The sequence below is a fragment of the Caenorhabditis elegans genome, chromosome V (assembly GCF_000002985.6).
Source record: "Caenorhabditis elegans chromosome V".
In the NCBI taxonomy this organism is placed as follows: Eukaryota; Metazoa; Nematoda; class Chromadorea; order Rhabditida; family Rhabditidae; genus Caenorhabditis; species Caenorhabditis elegans.
The window spans coordinates 11,526,861-11,546,591 of NC_003283.11; the positions used below are offsets into that span (position 1 = coordinate 11,526,861).

The 19,731-nt window shown below is 36.2% G+C and overlaps 3 protein-coding genes and 4 non-coding genes across 9 annotated transcripts; 3 read left to right on the forward strand and 4 right to left on the reverse strand.

Annotated features, from left to right (window-relative positions):
- The first annotated feature begins 970 nt into the window (after positions 1–970).
- ccch-1 (C3H1-type domain-containing protein) lies at positions 971–14,359 on the forward strand. 2 transcript variants are annotated; one of them, NM_073525.8, is made up of 10 exons: positions 971–1,037; positions 1,086–1,185; positions 1,271–1,340; positions 9,196–9,401; positions 9,733–9,836; positions 12,072–12,387; positions 12,485–12,771; positions 12,875–12,989; positions 13,042–13,121; positions 13,209–14,359. In NM_073525.8, exons 2-10 carry the CDS (start codon positions 1,097–1,099, stop codon positions 13,322–13,324), a joined length of 1,383 nt encoding a protein of 460 aa, NP_505926.2. In that variant the 5' UTR covers positions 971–1,037; positions 1,086–1,096; the 3' UTR covers positions 13,325–14,359. The 2 variants fall into 2 exon arrangements, with proteins under 2 accessions (NP_505926.2, NP_505927.2); NM_073526.6 differs by lacking the exons at positions 971–1,037; positions 1,086–1,185; positions 1,271–1,340 and adding an exon at positions 5,753–5,948.
- On the reverse strand, positions 1,406–1,554 carry F38B7.12. The gene has a single exon (NR_069559.1). It is a non-coding gene; the product is annotated as an Unclassified non-coding RNA F38B7.12 (non-coding RNA).
- F38B7.16 lies at positions 5,269–5,370 on the reverse strand. The gene has a single exon (NR_102073.1). It is a non-coding gene; the product is annotated as an Unclassified non-coding RNA F38B7.16 (non-coding RNA).
- On the reverse strand, positions 5,283–5,390 carry F38B7.15. Its single transcript, NR_069560.1, has one exon. It is a non-coding gene; the product is annotated as an Unclassified non-coding RNA F38B7.15 (non-coding RNA).
- Positions 11,776–11,985, reverse strand: F38B7.14. Its single transcript, NR_069561.1, has one exon. It is a non-coding gene; the product is annotated as an Unclassified non-coding RNA F38B7.14 (non-coding RNA).
- Positions 14,360–16,742: 2,383 nt separating the features above from the next.
- F38B7.2 (CX domain-containing protein) lies at positions 16,743–18,435 on the forward strand (the record flags this gene model as incomplete). Of its 2 annotated transcripts, NM_001129468.5 has the most annotated exons (4): positions 16,743–17,249; positions 17,574–17,811; positions 17,859–17,971; positions 18,016–18,430. In NM_001129468.5, the coding sequence occupies 4 exons, from the start codon at positions 17,158–17,160 to the stop codon at positions 18,257–18,259; spliced, it is 687 nt and encodes a 228-aa protein (NP_001122940.1). In that variant the 3' UTR covers positions 18,260–18,430. The 2 variants fall into 2 exon arrangements, with proteins under 2 accessions (NP_001122940.1, NP_505928.1); NM_073527.3 differs by lacking the exon at positions 16,743–17,249 and having other exon boundaries at positions 17,512–17,811; positions 18,016–18,435.
- A 231-nt stretch (positions 18,436–18,666) lies between these two features.
- Positions 18,667–19,694, forward strand: F38B7.10 (CX domain-containing protein). The gene is made up of 3 exons (NM_001129467.2): positions 18,667–19,002; positions 19,053–19,165; positions 19,219–19,694. The coding sequence occupies exons 1-3, from the start codon at positions 18,676–18,678 to the stop codon at positions 19,514–19,516; spliced, it is 738 nt and encodes a 245-aa protein (NP_001122939.1). The 5' UTR covers positions 18,667–18,675; the 3' UTR covers positions 19,517–19,694.
- The last annotated feature ends 37 nt before the right edge of the window (positions 19,695–19,731 follow it).

A 19,731-nucleotide genomic window follows, 5' to 3' on the forward strand; every position in this document is an offset into this window, starting at 1 on the left:
TATGTTTTTAGTTTTAAGATAAATCAAAATTTCAAACTGTTGAGTTTTCAGAAAAAATTAACTTCGAAACTTTGGTGCTCTGAAAGAGCATATAGTTCACTGAACACAAATCATTTTTTCTATTTTTGGAAATTCAACGTCCGATTTTATTTATAAGAATTTATAATAAATCCTAGTACAAGACATAAACATTTGTCCGATAAGCAATGGATCTCTAAGTTCATCTCTACACCTTTTCATTCTTAACAGTGAGCGGAAGTATGAGTAGTTTCTAGTTTACAACGTGCAGTCTGTTGCTACAATGCTGCTTGGTGTACATAGAATCACTGGAAACTTGTTTCTTATTCATTCGATTCTCTTCACCTTTTGTGTCCTTTTAGAGAGCCGCTTGCCAATGCCATCGAGAAAGGTCGTTTTCAGAGAAGAATTCTAGTTTTTTTGGAGGTTCTTTCCAAACAGCAGATTAGGCAAAAGTTGAAATAATTAATGCAAAATGTTCCAATTTACAGCCTTCGACTATTTACATCGTGATTTCTTTGTTGGAAGGGTATCGAAAATATTGGTTTCTTTATTTCTTATTTTCGTTTTATTTTCTTATTATATTTCGGTTAAGTTACTTTATCAGGCAATCCCAACCAATGAAATTAACCTTTTCTTGTCTTTTCTACTGAACAATTAAAAAACATTTCCCTGAAAATAACGATCGATTTGTTTTATTTTTCTTTTTATGTGTTTCAAGTTTGTTTTTCACTAAAAAAGTTGCGACAAACTCCACTCTCGGCCCCTGAAATTTCGATCCAAACATGTTTCTCTCTGCACCATCTTAATGTTCAACCTTATAAAAACTTTTTTTGAACTGACTTTTAAACCCTTCATATCAAAATCGATTCACAAAATGTGTGATTATTGTTTTACGTGATTTTTATGTGCTTTCCATATACAAAAAAAACAGTCAAAGTAGAAATTTCAGAACCCGTGAAAAGCCGATAGATCAGTCCGACAGTGTGTTTTATCCAGTTCGAACAGCTGCCAAATATGTATGTTTTCAAAGTTTTTCAAAATGTGAATAACTTATTCCGTTGCAGATTATATCAAAATGTTCGAATTTGGCAGCTTGTCGAGCCAACACACGACGTTATTCGACTCGGGTCTCTCGTCGGCACTCACTAACTCAACTAGTAACAGGTGAGAGATGAAGAGAACCAAAAATGTGAACAAGATGACGCTTTTTCTAAGTTTGATGGTTCTTTTTAAGAAAAACATCTTTCAGTATTACCTCTGGCTCGCCACCAACCGCCTTTAGCAGCAACTACATCGATCAACCAGGATTGTTGTTCAAGGTGAGCAGTTTTTCAAGAAACAAATTGTTTTGTTAAAACTATTTTTGAACATTTTGTTCATTCATTTTTCATTTTTCATGGCCTCTTGGCCTCCCTCTATATCATATGAACCGTGAAATTCCAAGAATTTCAATGTATACTTCTCACATATGCTTTTGCAATATTTGGATTTTCTTTTAGATTTCATTCTAAATCAAATGGATTCAAAATGCAAATGTCTCTTTGTTTCAATGTCTGTGTGTGGAGTATAAAAATTGTTTCAAAAATTTGCATGAATTTGTGAAATCAAAAATTAAACTAGAAAACCTCCTGTGTCCAAACAATTTGAAAAACCGTGCATCAAACTAAAACCATGTAATTTTTGACATATTAGCTTGTGTTCGGAATTAAATGAAAAATTATATCCTTTTTACTTAAATAACATATGTATAAATAAACATAAAATGTGACCGTAATAAATTTTGAGCTAGTTTTATTCTACTTTTTTGGATTCCTCCAAGAAAATTTCGATTCTTCGCCAATTATTCCTAGTTGTTGTTTTTGTTTTGAAGAAAATTGGACCGCCCGTTCTTCGCCTTTGTCCCTGTCGTGCCACGTGCAATCGCATTATGCGGCAATCGAAATCATGTGGCACCACATGGGTGCACCACAGCATATTTTCCCCGTCGGCACCTTCGATTTGTTACACACCACTTTCAACCGTCGAAACAAAGGGATTCGATGAAAAATTGAGATTTCGTTTTGCATCCCAGCACCAGCTGATGACAAAGAAACTGAAGAAGGACATTATGTAGAAGATGTTGAGAAGGCGGCGAAATAATATATGAGTTGGTAGAGAAAAGGATAGGTGCTTTGACTTCCCACAAAGAACGGTTTTATTTAAGAAACTCGAGAAGATGGTTCAAGTCTATGCAGATTCGTAAAAAGGTTTCCAAATCAAATGCCTTCTTCGATATTGTCACATTTGCCAATTTCAAGTAATAGAGGCATGAAGGCTTTGAATGAAAAGTGGTGAAAAATCAAATGCAATTTTTTTATTTGAAAAATCAATGTAACAATACAAGAACGCCTCATACAAAAATATCCGACTCGATTCGATTCTAACCCCAAAAATAGAGACCCTACAGTATGCTGTTGTGGAAAATGGACTAATTGGCTTTGTCGCCCCTACCAGTTATTGCACTAAATATGCATACAAACATTACACATTTACACAATTTTATGCCACAGCCGAATATATAGTATAATAAGTACACCACCGCCCAATGACGACGTCTCCTCCAATTTCCGACAAATCGTTGAAGCGTGCCGAGTTTTGTTCAGGATTCGTTCGCCCTTTCTCACGCCTTTTCACTTTTCCATAAGAGACTAGCTAACAGTATGCTTCCTGACATTCTCTTTTCCTTTCTGCCCGACTTTTCCACTTTGATCCCATTCCAAACTGAAACCTTCACAAACATGAGGGCATACGTGCACAAACGGTGTGAAGAAAAAAAAGCGTGTCAATATTTATCGACCCACTTTGTATTTTTCTCTTAAACTCTCCTGATCCCATTTTATTTTCTGGCGCCGAGATGCTCCTTCCCGATCGAAGAGTGTATGTCTGGAGCGTCGTTGGCAACTGTGTACCGCGCAAATAAACTGTAGAATGGCATTAACGCGCGGAGCATCGGGAGCCGAAACAAGTTGGGAACAGTTAGGAACTGATGTTGGTTGAGAAGAGAAGGATTAGAATTTAAATCGGAAGATCAAAATGTGCAGATTAAATAAAAACATCTGGAGTTCGTGTGCTCCAATAAATGATATTTGGTATTTGCGAGAAGGTTCACAAATTATAAAAATGAAGCAAACTACTCTTATATAGATTTCAAGATGTCAGAGTTCCATATCTAATTTTTCTGATTCCTATCGCATAGCTTTAATTGATCTTTTCCAAACCCAAAGAGTTTTATAACAAGTAACCTTCTCTTAGGAGATCGTTTGGTTTGATTTTGAGAACAAAATGTTCAAATACCTATCGATTTCCATTGAACGGTGCTGATTGCTGATCTTTGCTTTTTGTAAGACAGAAAAGCTTCCGATTTTTGTTGGTCAACATCGGCAACTTGCCAGATTACCTCAAGGATAGGCAATGATCATGGAAACAATTAGACTACACAAAACACATTATTCTTCTTGAATTGTATGACAATGCTTAATTATCTGGATTTAAAAAGTCAGTTGGGTAGTTTGTCTATAAATGCATTTCTGATGAAAGAAAATCTTAAAATTGTATTTTGAAATGTTTAATGCATAACCTTTTACAAAACTTTCCCATTGACCTGTGCAACACAGGCCCGTCGTGTACTAATAAAATTCCTGTCGAATCTCTGAGGTATTTTTTTGCAATTTCTTACGGAAAAATAGAGCAGATCAGAGACCACTAGAGCATGTACTGACTGATCAGTTGATCAGCACAACATACAATAGCCAGCGTCAGTGTTGCCGCCGGCTCCTCCGATCAATAGACGACACTGTTGCTACTCAATCTTTTTCTGTCAAAGTCTCCTGATCTGAGTCAATGTCTTCCTCGAAAAGCACAGAACTTTTGTCGAGTGCTTTTTGCCATTGCGACTTGGTTTTCTCTCGGTCTCTCTGTGCTCATTTTCCGGACACACTGCCTGTTCCGCGCGGAAGACATGAAGATGCTGGTCAGAGAAAGACGAGCACATTTTTCATTTTGCTCATGGTGCACTTTTTCCCAGAAACGTTTTTATTTAAAGTATTCAGACATGCAATTTTTAATTTATAATTTTTTTATTGTCCCTTGATTTCTTCTAATTCAAATCGGAAGTCCATTGAAGCGGTTGAAATAGAAAAAAGAACCCTGCCCATCATTGTTGTGTCTTCCACTTGTTGTTTTTTATTTTCAGCCTTTCACTTTCTACTCGTACGTTCCCTCGCACAACACACATAAACACACAAAAGGTTACCGAGTACTGTAGATGCCTGTCAGGTCTCGTCTGACCAGTCAGCTGACGAAAACCTCCGTGTCTGTGTCTGTTTTGAAAATGGGGGTAACTTCCCACAAAAAATCGAGAATTTTTGAGTTTCAAGGCCAGCCTGAGGGTCACCTCAACCTTTATGCCAGGCCGCTTTGCAACAATATTAGCCAATTGTATCGTTGATTCGTATCGAGAATGTGAAGAATGAAAATTTCACTTTTTTGTAAGACAGACATGCGCGATCGACGGGTAAAAAAAGAAAAGTTATCAGACATCAGAGGGATCAGAAAAAAGAGAAACGGTTAATTTAAGATCAAAAGAACAAGGACTACGTATAATTGAGTAATTACATAGGTTCTAGGCATCCCAGAGAAATACTTAACTCGTATTAAAAATTAATTCTATTTTTTTTAGCTGCATGTTTTTTCCAAGCTCACCCCATTCAAACTTTTAGTAATCTGTAAAGCAAATATTTATCGATAATTTTGAGTCATTAAAACTTAATATTTTTTGATGCGAGACTTGTTCAGCTGATGTTAGTTTAGTTAACTCAATTTTATAACAATTTATAGACCCCTTCTGTAAATTACATAATACTGACGGAAAACTCAATTATGATTCAAGTTTGATTTTTTCGTATTCAGAGCATCTTTTGAGAAAAGTCTCCCTGTTAGATTTGATTCATGCTCGATATCCATTTACTTTTTTTCTCCCAAATTCTTTTCTGTCAGCCTGTGACATAAGTTTCACGTAGACAATCGCCCAGTTGTCTATGTTCTCTTTGATGGTGCCACTGTCTCGTGTTGTGCTTTCCTCTCCGGCTGATCATACGACCAGCTGTTCTGTGCAATACGCATGTGTTAGTATGTGCTTCTTTTTTCCCTTCAACTCCTTCGGACCCATCTTCACTTCTGGGTTCGGAGCTTCTCCGGGAAACAACGAGAATCTATATCCCTGACTTGCACACTATCTGGATCTATCCCAGTAACAACAGCATCATTTTCTTCAATTTTTTTCTCACGCGCCTCGTGTAATTACCACACTGTATCAACTCAAGAGAGAAAAAGAGAGAGCGGGGCGGCTGGGGCGCCCGTCACGTCGTTGATGCCGCCCATGTGTTTTGCGAGAATCTGTATGTCTGGTGTCTCTACGTCTACCGTATTCTTCAACTCCTTCAGGTGGCAGTGATGGTGATGACTGTGGGAGAGAGAGGGTGGCAAGAGATGGAAAGAAGACAACAAAAAGCATCTGTGTGTGTCGTTTGTGTATGTTTGACTTTAACTTGAAAGTTTTCTCTATCTCTCATTCTCTTCCTCCTACACACTATCTCAATTCCATTTTTTGTTCAATTTGACTCCTCCCGCGTGAGAGTGAGAGAATCAGGAGACAGGCAAAAGGCCCGCCCTTCTACTTCCTACCAATTCTTCCTTTTCTTGGGGTCTGTCAGCCAGATGCCGTGCCCTCTTCACCTCTGAACCCAAAGAAAGTAAAGGCGAACTGTACTGAAACTTCGTGTGTACAGTCTCAACCTTTCTACAAACATTCTATTCTTTCTGAAACATTCTGAAACTTTTCAAACAAGCGCACAATGTCAATTGAAAACTATCACCTATCATTCCTCAAGGTGGGTTTTTAGATTTTGTCAAAATAGAAAATAAGATAAATATTCAATCAAGAATACCTTAGTGCAAAATAATTCAGAACCGCTGGCTAGGAAGTAATAGAATTTGTAGGGAAAGATACTTTTACAGCGGTTCCATCTAGAATTAGTAGAATTGGCTGACATTTGTTTTGTCGTTGTCTCGCCCTTATTTCCCTATGAGTCAGTCAGTCTGATGCCGTTGTGACGATGCCTTTCGATGATGATGATGATGGCACACCGAGGCTGCTGAAAGGGCCCCGGGAGACCGGTTTTCCTGGCCGTGAACGGTCGATGCGGGCGCGCAATCGTCAGGCATCGTCGTTGCGCAATCGAAAGTGAAAGAGAAAGGAGATGAAAGTTTTTGATTGGGTTTTCACCTCCACTCACTCTTTCTATGGCGCTGGCGCCAGAAACAGCAGTGACACGAGAATCGTTTCAATGCATTTCGTTCATGAAGAAGAAGACGATGGTAATAATATTGAAACAACATAACTGGTTGGTATCCATTAAGATTGTGACCTTTCCTCGAGAGAGAAAATGAAGAAGAACTTGAATTTGATTGTGTCGAAAGGCAATTTCAGCCAAAATGTTGACAGAAAGGGTCCATCAACAACAATTATCTTTTCCCCATCTTGACAAGAAAATGACAATGATTCGAAAAAACAAAAACATAAGACACCGAGAGATTCGATTGATCATGATCGATGTATGTACCAGTATTGATTGATCTCTATCTCTTAAACTGAAATCAAATGAATTGACAACAACTGAAACGATTTCAATTCATAGAAGACGTTGATGAGAAAAGAACTGGAAGTGTTTGATTGGCTGTAATGAGGAAAGGTGAAATTCGATGCCTCTTCTCCTGCGGGCAATTGGTCTGGTGCCATAGCTCGATTTCAACGAATTCAACTCCGATTCCATTGCAAAGTGCTCTTTTTTCAATGCTTTATATCTATTTTTGGTCTAGTCTGCCTTACTATGACAATCCCTTCTCAAATTTATTAGTTTTAAATGATAGGTACAAAAAAATATTTTCCATTAAGCATACATCAAAAACGTTTATTGACCAGAATTGACCATGTTGACTCCGTTGTCATTCATTTTATTTTTCAGTACTGCTATAGATCCCTACTATTTTCAGTGATATTTATTTATATTTAGTATTCCTCTGCAATGACAACCCTTTCTTCTCAATATTTTTGTGCGTTTGTTTGTGTGTTTGTTGAAAAAGCAATGCACATCGAGAAAAAGTGTGAGTGAGTAACACTGAAAAAGGAAGAGAAAATGGAAAAAAGAAGAACAACTACACAACAAGTGAAAAAAAAACTAACAATAGTGATTGTTTGAAGATGGAGGAGCGGTCTGAAAGAAATTGAAAGAATTCTGAAAATTTGAAACCTTTGCTAAACTCATCAGAGACCACTTATGACTTTTCCACTATAAGCCAAGGCACACGAAGAATAACAAAAGTCCCTAATCTTCGTGGGATCCTTCTTTGCCACTTTTGACTTTTGAGGAAGGCCCAATAGCTATTTCCTCGGTTTCTCCTAGAGAATAGCCTATCGGTTTCTACCTCCTCATTGCTCGTTTCGCGCATTTTCTTTCCTCTTCTCTCTTCCAATTGTTTCAAGTTGTTTGAACAGTGCCCCCGTCCCTTCCTGACTCCTTCTCGGAACTCTTTTTGCCGCATAGCTGTTCCTACAATCATGACGTCAAAAGAAGTTACTTTGTTATCAGCGTAGTTTAGTTTTTGCGAAAACGTCCAAACTAACCAATTCTTAAACTTTCTCTTTTCCCGCAAGAATCGTCTGATCATTATCACTGTCTCTTGTTCTCGCTGTTATCAAAGACGGATTCACCGTGTATGTTGTTCTTGAAAGTAAGAGGCAGCTGATTACGTTAACAACATTCGTTAGCGCATTTTCTTTCTATCTCTCGATCATCCCCAAAATCAGTGATGTACCGTGTCACATGTGAAATGAAAAATCAAAACCCATTCAAAAGTGATCAAAAAAGCGTGAAATATGTATATGAAACTTGATAGAATTGTCTGGTCCAATAATATACTGGTGAACAAGAATAACTATTGCACCTCGGGTCGGTTGAAATTTGTAAATTCTTCCCGCCGCTTCCCGCCGGCTGCTTAGGCATCTGGAGTCAGCTGTTAGCCGGAGCCAGAAGATGCTTTATCGACTCCCGGGAAAGATTCGCTGTCCTTCTGTTTCTATTTCTTTTCGTGGAACAACTTGTCTAAGAGTTTCTAGTATGCATCACATCAACCCTTAAAATTTATTTTAAAGTTTTTAATTTAGTTGAAATAAATTTGGAAATAAAATTGCAAATTACACCTGATTAGTTTTTTGTAGATTCAATATTTTTTAAGTTCTGTGAAAAAAGTTAGGAAAATAGAATACCATTGTTGCTATACTTGTTTTGCTCTTTTGCTCTACATTTTGGGTAATGTGATCCTCACGTTTTAGTGGTGGTTGGATGAAATACAGATCTCTCTTGCCGCAGCTTCAAGAGCCGCCGTGCCCCCCTAAACAACAAAAACATGCTCTGCTGTTCAAAGTGTCTTGTTTTCCTTTTATTCTCTTCCCCTATCGTTCTTTTTTTCCAAAATGCCAAAACAAAACACTGAAACAAACGAACGCCTCTCAATTTTTCATTCTCACTATTTGAATCACTATCTTGTTGAATCGAATCTTTGGTTAGTGCTGTTTTGGGGAGGTTTTCCAGATTCTCAAAGATTGAATCGAAAAAGTACATCGTAAAATCTCAGCTGTGCGCCAGTTTCACAGACTTCCAAAAGCACACGGAAGGCGAAGAGACGCAGCAATCGAAATGGCAACATTTGCTTCTATCTGCCCCCACTCACTTCCCGCTTCCGCTGGGCCCATATTAATCAGGAATAATGGGATCGGCAAGCTCTCTCTTAACTTGCATCCAAGAAACATTTTTCTGATAATTGGGACTGCTCCTCTTGTCATGTCAGCTGGTTTTCCGTGCTCTGCTCCTTTTGTTACAGTGATGATAAGAACAGCGAAATGAAACAAAGTTTCCATGTTATCAGTAGAGACGGAGGGAAAACGAAAAATGAAAACCGAAAGATTCAACTTTTGTCTGTCTTCTCCTTTTTGCGATTTTTTAACCAAAAAATCTTTCAATTTTGGAAAAAAATACAATTTATTTTGATTATAAATCTTTCAATTAAAACACTTTTCAGAGTCTCTGCAGTGCCGATAACGGTGTTGGTGTCCCCAGTCACAGTATTAACGGATTTGGTTCGACACCATCAACACAATCATCACCGACTTCTGCTCCAAACACTATAGAATCACTTTTGGAGCCATTCGGCCTACAGAACAGCCAAGCTGACTTCGCTGCCGCACTTGCCCAGTTGACCGGACAGTCTGTCAAACAAATGGATAGGTAAACGATTTTAAATATTACAAAATCTTCAAATTTTTTTATTCGAAACTTTGAATCAAAAATATTTATTTTTTCAAATTTCCTTTTGAAATAGTCATTAAAAATGTGATCTCCACGTTTTTCAATGTTTTGTATCCCAGAGGAATGAAATTATCAAATAAATTTCTCCTCTTTATTTTCTGACCCAAAGTCTAGTGACCAGGAAATGGCTATTACTCAAAAAAAATTAGAAACGAAGATTTTTACACTAAAACCGGAAAAGTGTCTCTCCCACTCTACGTGTTTTGCACTTTAACAGTTCGATTGTACTCTACTCTTTTTTTCTTTGTAGACAACAAGCTTCGGCTATACAAAGACCTACGTCGTTTGCTGGGAGCTCTCTCTTCGGAGCTTCTGAGTTTGGAAACCCACTTGGAGCGCCTGGAACACCAATTGGTATGTTATTGCTTTTTCATTAAAACAATTGCCTCATTCTTGAAAACTTGAACAAGTAGTTATCACTTATTTTGATGTTTTTCACTTTTTTTTCATTCAATCCAAGTATATCCCCTCTCTCTCTCCCACATCCTGCGTTTCTCGTCTAAAAAAAGAAGCACATACACACAATTCTAAGAGTTATCTCCCAATTCACATCCAATTTTTCAAATTCTTTCTTTTTCATATGTGCATCTCAGCTGAGCATCTCAAATTCTCGCCTCCGATGGGGGCCCCCACAGTCATATGACGCAGTTTGATAATTCGAAAACGAATTTTGGTGGGATTTGTCCCCTCTCTCTCTCTCCAAAAGCAAGCGGATTACTTCTGCCTTTGCTCCCAACCCCTAAAGCTCTTGTAACTTTAAAAATTTCAATTTAGCTGTATATTTCATAAGAGGCTGTTATGAAGGCAGGTGGTGAAATGTCAGTTAGATTTATATATGTTACTGCTGACAACTCGTTGATTGCTTTATCTTTTATGGTCCACTTTTCGCTAATTCTTTTGTTAGTTGTATATTTGAGAAGTCAGCAACAGATGGACGTTAAGCTTATCTCTAATCTCCGAAAAGTTCAAGGTTGTCACAAAGTTGTCAGCACTGATAACATCCAGTGGTCCTCTATCCAATCTTCTCGTTTTTCCTTGTAAAGTTGATATTTTGATTTACGATTTACAAGTATTTTTCATGGAGAGTTAGACAAATATTATCACTTAAGGAATTTCTCACAACGTTGTTATATACTTGAATCTGAATTTCATAGACTAGAAGCTTTACAGACAATTCGATAGCTGCAATCCAGTTCAAAATTACTTTTTATTTTCCTTATCTTTCATCTAATATTCTGATAAGACCACCACATGTTCAATTAAATTCTAGTTTGAAACTTTTGACAATTTCTCCAACAATATAATAATTATATGAATTCCCTCTTCTAGTGACAGCATTCATATATACATAGATATTCTCAATATCTAATTTGTACTTGAGCTTTCAGGGCAACAGCTTCTAGACTTTTATCTACAAGAAAAAACCAATTTCTTATTTGAAAACTACAAGTCTAACTGCCCATTTAGAACTCTTAACTTCAGTAACGAACTCGATGATCTCAAATATCTTGGAATTAGTGTCTCCTAATCTAGTTGTACTTTTCATGCCCTCCAATACACTCTCCTTCTTTGTTTTCTATTTCATTCTTCTGAACTTTGAGTAGTAATAGACACACGCGACTTCTCTTCTCATTTCACATTGTTCACCCCGCCGACCCTATTAGCACTAAATATGCATAAGATACACATTCATGTTGATGTAGCTTTTATGCGTTTACACCGCCTTGGTCTAAGTGCAGATAACTCTGGAAGGTTCAACAATCTTTTGAAATTGTTTTAAAAACGCGAGAATCTTCTTTTTTCGCTGTACTTTTGCTCTTTTTTCTCGACTCCCATAGCTCGCGGAGCTTCTGTGCTCTCACTTTGTTATGTATATTTTTATTAATGGTGTCACTTGTTGCCCGCCTTTTCTTCATGTATCATGATGTCTTTGGAACTAAGCACGCGTTCATAAACAAGTGGAAGATGCGGAAGATGCTGAAGAAACAACAAGAAGAAGCAGACAAAGTTTTGACTTTTTTCAGTGTTCCCACCCGTCATAAACAAAATTTATAGAATAGAAGACGCGAGCACGGACCCCCACTTTTTCTTTTTTTGAATTTACTTTTGACCAAGATTTCTTCTGGAAGATTTTCAGAATGGGAACATTTTGTTATTAAAAATTGATGATATGAAAAAGTTAATGTGAAAATTCTAAAGTTGGAATCCCTAGAAGAAAGAAGAAAACTATTTTTGAAACATCTTTTTAAACTTTCATTGCTATTGCTTTTAGTTAGATCGTATCTTCTTCTCAACGATCACCCATGTGAGCATCTGTAGAAGGTTTTCAAATTTCCGTTGTACCATGCTCCGCCCATTTCTTTCTCAACATTCGATGCTCTTGGGTTTAAAAACAAATAGTTTGTTCGTCTTCTTCATCTCACCGGAAGGAACGAACCAAATCAAATTTAGGGAGCAGGAGCATCTCCTCTTTTTCATTTGTCCCCGCATTCCACTCTTCCATTTTTTCTCCGACAATTATTTTTTTTTGTTCCTATAGTCTTGTTGAAGCAAGAAATTTATATGAATACTTTATTTTCAAAATTTCAGGATCACAACATCAAATGTCCATTGGGCAGAATCTAGTTAGCGCATCGTCGCCATACTCGACTCCACAGCTCACACCGATGGCGACTCCGAATGGACAAGCACCACCACCAAAGAATCCGAAACTCTATAAGACCGAGCTCTGTAGATCTTGGATGGATCATGGACGATGCAATTATGGCGAACGGTGTCAGTATGCACATGGAGAACTCGAAAAGCGACCAGTTCCTCGACATCCAAAGTACAAGACAGAGGCTTGTCAGTCATTCCATCAAAGTGGATATTGTCCATATGGTCCAAGATGCCATTTCATTCACAAGTGAGTCCTACAACAGTTTTTTCCGAGATACCCAACTTGATTTGAAAACTTACATATCTTATTAATCGAGATTTTCATAATACTCATTAATTTTCAGTGAACCTCCAAGTGCTCAGAGTCAGTATTCAACACCGATCTCCACTCCAGTACCACATCAAACTACACCTTCTCTTTATGCGTCACAGTATCATAATGTCACAATGAAGCAGCAACAACCAACTCAGAATGCCAGTAATGTTCCGAATAATGTTCTTCAACGTGTCTATTCTTTGCCAAACGGAGGATACGGTAGTGCTGGAGAATCACCGCCATGTAGTTCAAATGACTCTGGAAGTGAATCGCCGAACGGAAGTTTCTCGCCTGGATTGGATCTTGAAGATAGTGGTATGTTCGTTTTTAGTTACAATATAACAATTGGCAGGCAGGCATGTACGAAATTCTACATAGATATACCATCTGTTCAAATACACAGAATCTGCTGTTTCAGGACCATTCTCTGCTGGATTCCTTTCCGCTTCACCACACAAGTTGCAACAGCAGAAAACAAATGCGGCACCACGTGTTCCGACGAGTAGATTCCTATCGTACGATCAGTCAAATTTGTGAGTTTTTACAAACTTCAATTGATATTTGTTGAATTTCGTAAATTTTCAGAAACGACAGCCAATTCAGCAACTTGCTGAATGACATTTGTCAATGGAATATTGAAGATTCATTATCTACTCCTTTCTCAGGCAATCTTTAATTTTGCAATCTTTAGCAATTGTGAACAAATAAACTTAAAAAAAAAACGTAAATATTTTTAATTTGTTTTATTTTAGGATTCTTGCCATCAAAATGGTCAACAACAACAGAAGAAACGTCACCAGCGACCACAACCCCAGTGTCAACACCCGGTCGTTTGCCTGTTTTTGCGCAGCTCAGTAATCCCCAATAAAATTTGAACTGCTTCCTATTCCGAGAGAACCGTCCATTTTCAGGGATTTCTAGAAAGGTTCCACCAAAGTTTAGCCTAATATCTTTCCAATATCGAGTATACTAATAATTACCGTTTCTTGTTATGTTTTCAATTTTCTATGTATAGTTTAGTGCCCCCTTCCCACTTCCCCTACTTCAAAATGTATCTATGCCGCTAGTTGACACCCCCATTTTATCAATATTTTTCAGCCCGATGTCCTTCTTTTCCCAATCAAATCTCTTCATTATTTTATTACTTCAATTTTGACGACTTCTTCATCAAAAACCGAACAATTGTACCTATGTAACTTATGCGCTTTCGAGACGTTTTGAGTGCCTTAACCCACAAAATTGTACAATAATGTTCAAATTCCGAGTAGATCTAACTTATTTGATTTGTGAAATCTGCATGCTTTCTTTCAAATTTCATGTATTTGTACATCTACCATCCCATCCCACCGCTAGCCTTTTGTGTCGTACAGTCCAACTTTTTTTTCTCTTCTCTTCTAATTTATTCATCCGTTTTCCCAACATTCTTTCTACTCAAAAAACATTTCTTTCACACATTGTCAACTAGCTGTATACATTTTGCATTATTTCTTTACAATTTTAAGTTTATATAAGTGCAACTAATATATCGTTTTTTATCGTCAAACTACCCTCTAATTCTTTTCTAATTTACTGCTTTTACACCGCGCATTTTTTTCTATATTTAAACTTTGTTCCTCGTTCGCTAGAATTTAATTTCAACTTGTACAACAAACATAGTTTCACTAATGTCGAGTAGTTTTTAATTTTCATACTTTTTCCGTGTCTCAATCATTTTTCCCCCATCTTCCTCGATTTGCGTCTTGTCCTTATCATGAGAAAATCCCGGTTTCTGCTGCCCCTTTCCCATTTTATTTTCTGAAAACTGTTTTTAAAATTATATTTCCCATGTTTTTTATTTCGATTTGTCTTTTTTTTTCTTCTCCCATATTTGCATAACTTTTATAATAAAGTTCACTTCTTTTTGAATTTAATTTGATTTATTTGAAACAGAAATTTTAAGAATAATTGAAAGCAGATATCTGGGAAAAGTTTTTTCAAACAATTTAAGCCGTTCTTAGGAAAATACATTTAAAATTGTTTTTGTTTCGCAAAAAAACTCAGTAAAAAAATAATTTTGCCCAGATAATCCGAATTTTTTGAGACAGTACGGACCAACGGCTATGGAGCCCCTATTATTAGAGGGGTTTAGAAGATGTCCATTTCATTGGGGCATTTTATTGGCGTCAGCATCTCTACCGACCAGCTGGTTTGGGCATACCCAGATGTTTTAAAATTTACAGAAAAATCGCATTTTCGACGAACATCACATTTTTCTAGAGTTTCAAAAAAGCGTCCATGCCTTGAAAAATTAGCAGGCATGTAAAAACATGAGTTTTTATTAGTAACAAAAGTGTTCCATTATTTGGTTTATTCATTGATATTTTGAACTAACTATGAATCACCTTGAACTTTGAAAATGAAATTACGAACAAAGTTTTGCGACACTTCTGGTATCAACTTTGGAATGCAGTGCGCAAAGTGTCAAGATCAAACGATTCTCAAAATGCGTATAAATGACGTCGTGTATATTTTCGATGAAATCATCATTGCCTCCTCCAAAACCCAGTGTTGATTTTTCATGTAGTGTCACTAACGAGTACAAATGGTTCAAATTACAGAATTATATTTCTACACAAGTTTTTAAAAAATTACCGCAATCGCAATAGCTAAGAAATTTGTTTATTTGCGGTTCCATTCAAAAAAATTACAATTTTACAAATTCTTCACTTTGTGTAGTTGGCAGAATTTAAAACTAAATTTAAATTACTTTAACTTTATCTTGAATGACAGATTTTTAAATTGAAATAAGTAAACTTCTACAAATTGTGATTGATCTCCAATAATTGTTTGCGACAGGTTAAAATTGTTAACTTATATTTTTCAGTGTAATTTGCACTAAAAACAATGTTTTCAGAAGTGGTCACTCGGCATTTACCTGCAGCTTCTTGCCCAACTTTAGCTCTCAGCAGCTTCTTACCCAAGTTTAGCCAACGTTTCATCCAAGTTTAGCCCAAGTCTGACCGAAGTTTAAGTTTTCTAATGCAAACTATCCCACCAAACTTTGGCCAAACTTAGGTCCAAGTTTCGCCAAAGTCTCGCCCAACTTTGAACACGCGGCGCGCCGCCGAGGGCGCCCTCGGCGGACAAAAAATAGGAATTTTGTGACTGGAACTGTTTAAATATCATTATTATTTTGCTAATTTAAAGTAAATCCGTGAAGAATGTTTTCTGTTGTGATTAAATTTGAGTTTAATTTTTTAAAATCAATTTTTGATAGCTAAAAGTTGTTATTCTCCGATCATTTAATCAAAATTTTGAACTACTCGAAAAGCTTTTCTGAAATACTGACCCCTCGAGAATTTGCTTGGCACTTGATACTTGATAGAGTGTTCAGAATGTTGGGTTCTGAAGAAAAATGGTATCAATAGAAAACTGAAATTCATTCATTATGATTTAGCATTATCGAATACAGTACTGACTGAAAATTAACCTAAACCTATGAGAATGGCTACGCGTAAGTAGAAACAACAGTTTGCAATATTAATATTGAAATTAATAAAATATTCTCGCGCGACCATCATGGCTCAACAGGTAATTATAAGAGATCAGCACAACTTGTAGAGATCAGCACAACTTATAAGAGATCAGCACAACGGGAAAAACGATCGGAGTTCAACATACAGGTGAATCTTGGGCTAAACTTGGGTTAAACTTGGGCTAAACTTGGGCAAAACTTGGGCTGAGTGAGAGTGGGCTACACAGCGGTTGACTTTTTTCCTTTTTTGACGCATCGCCCAAGTTTGACCCAAGTGTGGCCCAAGTTTGGCCAGCTTCTAATCCATGTTAATTTTTTTTGGGCGAAACTTGGATTAAAAGCTGTGAAACATGGGCAAGAATCTGGCGGCGAATGCCGAGCAGCCTGAAATTTTTTAAAAATATGTTTATCAATTATATTCCACAAATCAATAAATATGCATATTGTTTTTTATATAGCAGATTATAATTATCAATTATCTCTTTTTTGGTTCTTTGTCTGCCAAGGAACAAGTTTACTCTCTAAAAACAATGAAGACGTGATTTCTCTAAAAAAAAATCCTCGAAACAAGTTATCTTGCTGGTTGCACTGTTCATTTTTTTTTAAATTTTGACCGTACTATTTTCAAAATAACTTTTAAATGTGAAATTTAACATTCAATTCTGATTAAATTTAACCTTTTTCGAAGATGAATCTATGAACCTACTATCGAATCCTTATCAACATCGCTTGATAAAATCTTGATCAACAAACCAGTCTTTCTCCGACAAGAAAATTTTCATTAGTTTAATCTCAGTGCGTACATTTAGATACCACTATTATCTGCATTTTTCAGTAATTTTTTGGTGTCCAACCTATCATGCACCCAACCAAGAATTAAGTCTCAAGAAGGTCTTTGTTGTTTCTTATATTAGTTTTCCTGCCACTCAATTCGACCCCGAAGGCCAAAAAGTACCGGTTCTCGGTGATATTCTCGCAAGTGACATCACTGTTTTTACCCCTTCTTTTCTTTCCTCTTAACTTTAAACTTTTCATCAATTGATTTGATGAAAAACGGTGATTTCATTAAATAATCTTCTGTGAAGTTGTTTGATCTTGACGTCAATAAGGAAAAGAACGTTCTGGCTTCAGTGGGTGGAAAGTATCACTTGATATAGTCATTTGGATTATATCGTAAATCTATTTACATGCATTATACTCCCGGTTTTGTTCTATTGATGCTACCACTTGGTATTCTTGGAATTGTTAGAGAAAGACCACGAACAGTCACGTATCATGCGTAAGTTTTTTTTTCATGTTTTCAAGCTTTCAAGTTGAAAGAAAATCAACATTTTTTATTGATTGTTCAGTTAATAAATTCCCACCATATAGGCTGGTCAATTATTACTGGCAGATTCACAAGTTTATTTCTTACTTTAAATTGTCTATAATAAAGTTGTGCTTTTGGTGAATATGAAAGAGATACAACTGTTGAAAAATGAGCCCTAAAAAACTTAAAATTGAAGAAAATTCTAGTACACAAACAATTTCCTGTTAGTCCTATGCATGTTTCCAAAATTCAGAACTTTTATTCAAACCTTGTTCTTGAAATTAAAATTTTCAGAGACATCTCCACAAATTTCTACCCTCGATTTGTCAAAACCGTCTTCGCAGAGGAATCACATAACTTTGATGTGATAGAAAATAAGACTGGCAAATTTTATTTCATTCATCCCGATACGCCAATCGAATTCGAAAAATATAAATATTACTGGAATGAGTCACACGCTGATTTGAAAGGAGTGAAAAATCTTTGCGAATATCGTATAAATTGGATGATTGATTCAAAAGAAATGTATGAGGTGAGAAATTTCATTTTTGATTAAGCACTGGAATTGAAGTTTTTCAGACATTTTCCCCTGAAAATACACAAATGAAATCATTATTTTATCGTTGCCATTTTGCGCAAACGTGCATGGGATTGGAATGCAAAATTGACAGCCGACTTTTTGTACCACCAATGTAAGATTTATTTTTTGAATTTCCGGCCAATAATGAGATTTCAGATTTCTTCTAATTTTCATTTCAATCTTTTGGTGTTTCAAGAGAATGTTACGAAGAGATATGAAACGTGTTGAGCGTCAGACATCATTCCACATAATGGACCCAACAAATCCAGCACATCGATCTCCACCACCACCATACAATGCACAAAACTCTGCTATACCGCCGCCATACCATAATGCTCGACATGGAAGAGTATCTCGATCAAATTCTCATTCTCGGTCAAGATCAAATTCACGTTCTTAATCAGTGCTTCAAGTATTTACCAGTTTAAAGACGTGCTTCTGTACAACACGTGCACGAGGTCAAATACTTTCCATAGAGCATGTTTTAAACAAAATAACGTTTTTGTGCTAACGGGTTGTTTTATAATCAGGATTTGTTTAGTTTAGTTTAAAAATAAATAATTGAATTTGGAGTTCGTCAGTTTGGGAAAAATTGAATACACTCAAAATTATAATTTTTCAAAATTTCATAATAAAGCTAAATTTAAAAACTACAAAATCACTTCAATCCATTGAATAGTTAAAACGTTTTTTTTTTCAAATAATTTACGACGATGATTTACTGAAATCGTTTGACGTAATCAATGCAGTGTGAAATTCAAATAGGTAAGAGAGCAGTGGTAACTAAGGCAACACTCCTGCTTTCTTTTTGTGGGCATGCGAATGAGCTCTGTTTACTTACAAATCTGCATGTTGATTTTGATTTTGGCATTACTCATTCAAAAATATAATTTAATCAATTTAAGATATAAAAATGAAAACAACTATTACCGTTTTGTTCGTAGTGCGTACGCAACGAACATAAATCATCTGGATTTTGTTGAATACAACGGAAATGAAATTTTCATAAATCATCCAGAAAAGGCATTTTATTTTGATCAATATATGTATTATTGGGATGATAATCATGATGACTTGAAAGGTTTCGATAGTATTTGTGAATACGCACTTTTTGGTTTTCTAGATGCCCCTCAATTGTCAAAGGTTCTAGATTTCTTTCTGAAGTAATAGTTTTTAACGTTGTTTTTTTAAAGACATACTTTCCCAATATGACTCGGTCAACAAGTATTTTCTTTCATTGTTCTTCTTCTTTCACTACCTGTTCGGGATTAGAATGTGAATTGAAACAATCTTGTTGGAATATAATGTAAGTGACTTTCAACATTTTTAAGATTGAAATATATTGCAATTCTATTTTAGATTGATTTTAATAGCTGTTTTCATTCTAATTTATCCCATTAAACTTTTATGGGATTTTTTGATAAAAAGACAAAAACAAATAGCCCATCAACGAAGAATGTCATTATCCAATCACGAAACAAATAATCCCGCCGCTCCAGTGTTTGAGTGCTCTCCGCCGTCTCCTCCGCTAATGCTTCACGATGTCGATCTGCCTCCGTCCTATAATTCAGCATGCTTGAATTCACCTCCATCCTACGAGGCAGTTATTCAAGGAAAAGTATTGTTTACAGTGTCATCCTATTCCCCAGTTGTGTAACATTTAAGCAGGGCTAATGAAACTCGTTTAGTAATATTGTGAACTTTTGGTTTGTTGAATTCATATGCAATAAACACTTTTTATGAATGATTTAATTGGCAGACGCCTATAGATGTATGTATATAAATTGTTCATAAAGTAATTTCTGCTACCAATTTTCATGATCAAAATAAACAAAAAACACTTGCAATTTTGTTCAACTTCGTTGAAAAAAT

Bases quoted from the DNA above. Each gene is read 5' to 3' on its own strand.
- ccch-1 (NM_073525.8), top strand. From the start codon at position 1,097: ATGTTCGAATTTGGCAGCTTGTCGAGCCAACACACGACGTTATTCGAC. The intron at 1,341-9,195 runs GTGAGCAGTTTT...AACACTTTTCAG, and splicing joins AACCAGGATTGTTGTTCAAG to AGTCTCTGCAGTGCCGATAA. The intron at 13,122-13,208 runs GCAATCTTTAAT...GTTTTATTTTAG, and splicing joins ATTATCTACTCCTTTCTCAG to GATTCTTGCCATCAAAATGG.
- F38B7.10 (NM_001129467.2), top strand. From the start codon at position 18,676: ATGCGAATGAGCTCTGTTTACTTACAAATCTGCATGTTGATTTTGATT. The intron at 19,003-19,052 runs GTTCTAGATTTC...GTTTTTTTAAAG, and splicing joins ATGCCCCTCAATTGTCAAAG to ACATACTTTCCCAATATGAC. The intron at 19,166-19,218 runs GTAAGTGACTTT...ATTCTATTTTAG, and splicing joins CAATCTTGTTGGAATATAAT to ATTGATTTTAATAGCTGTTT.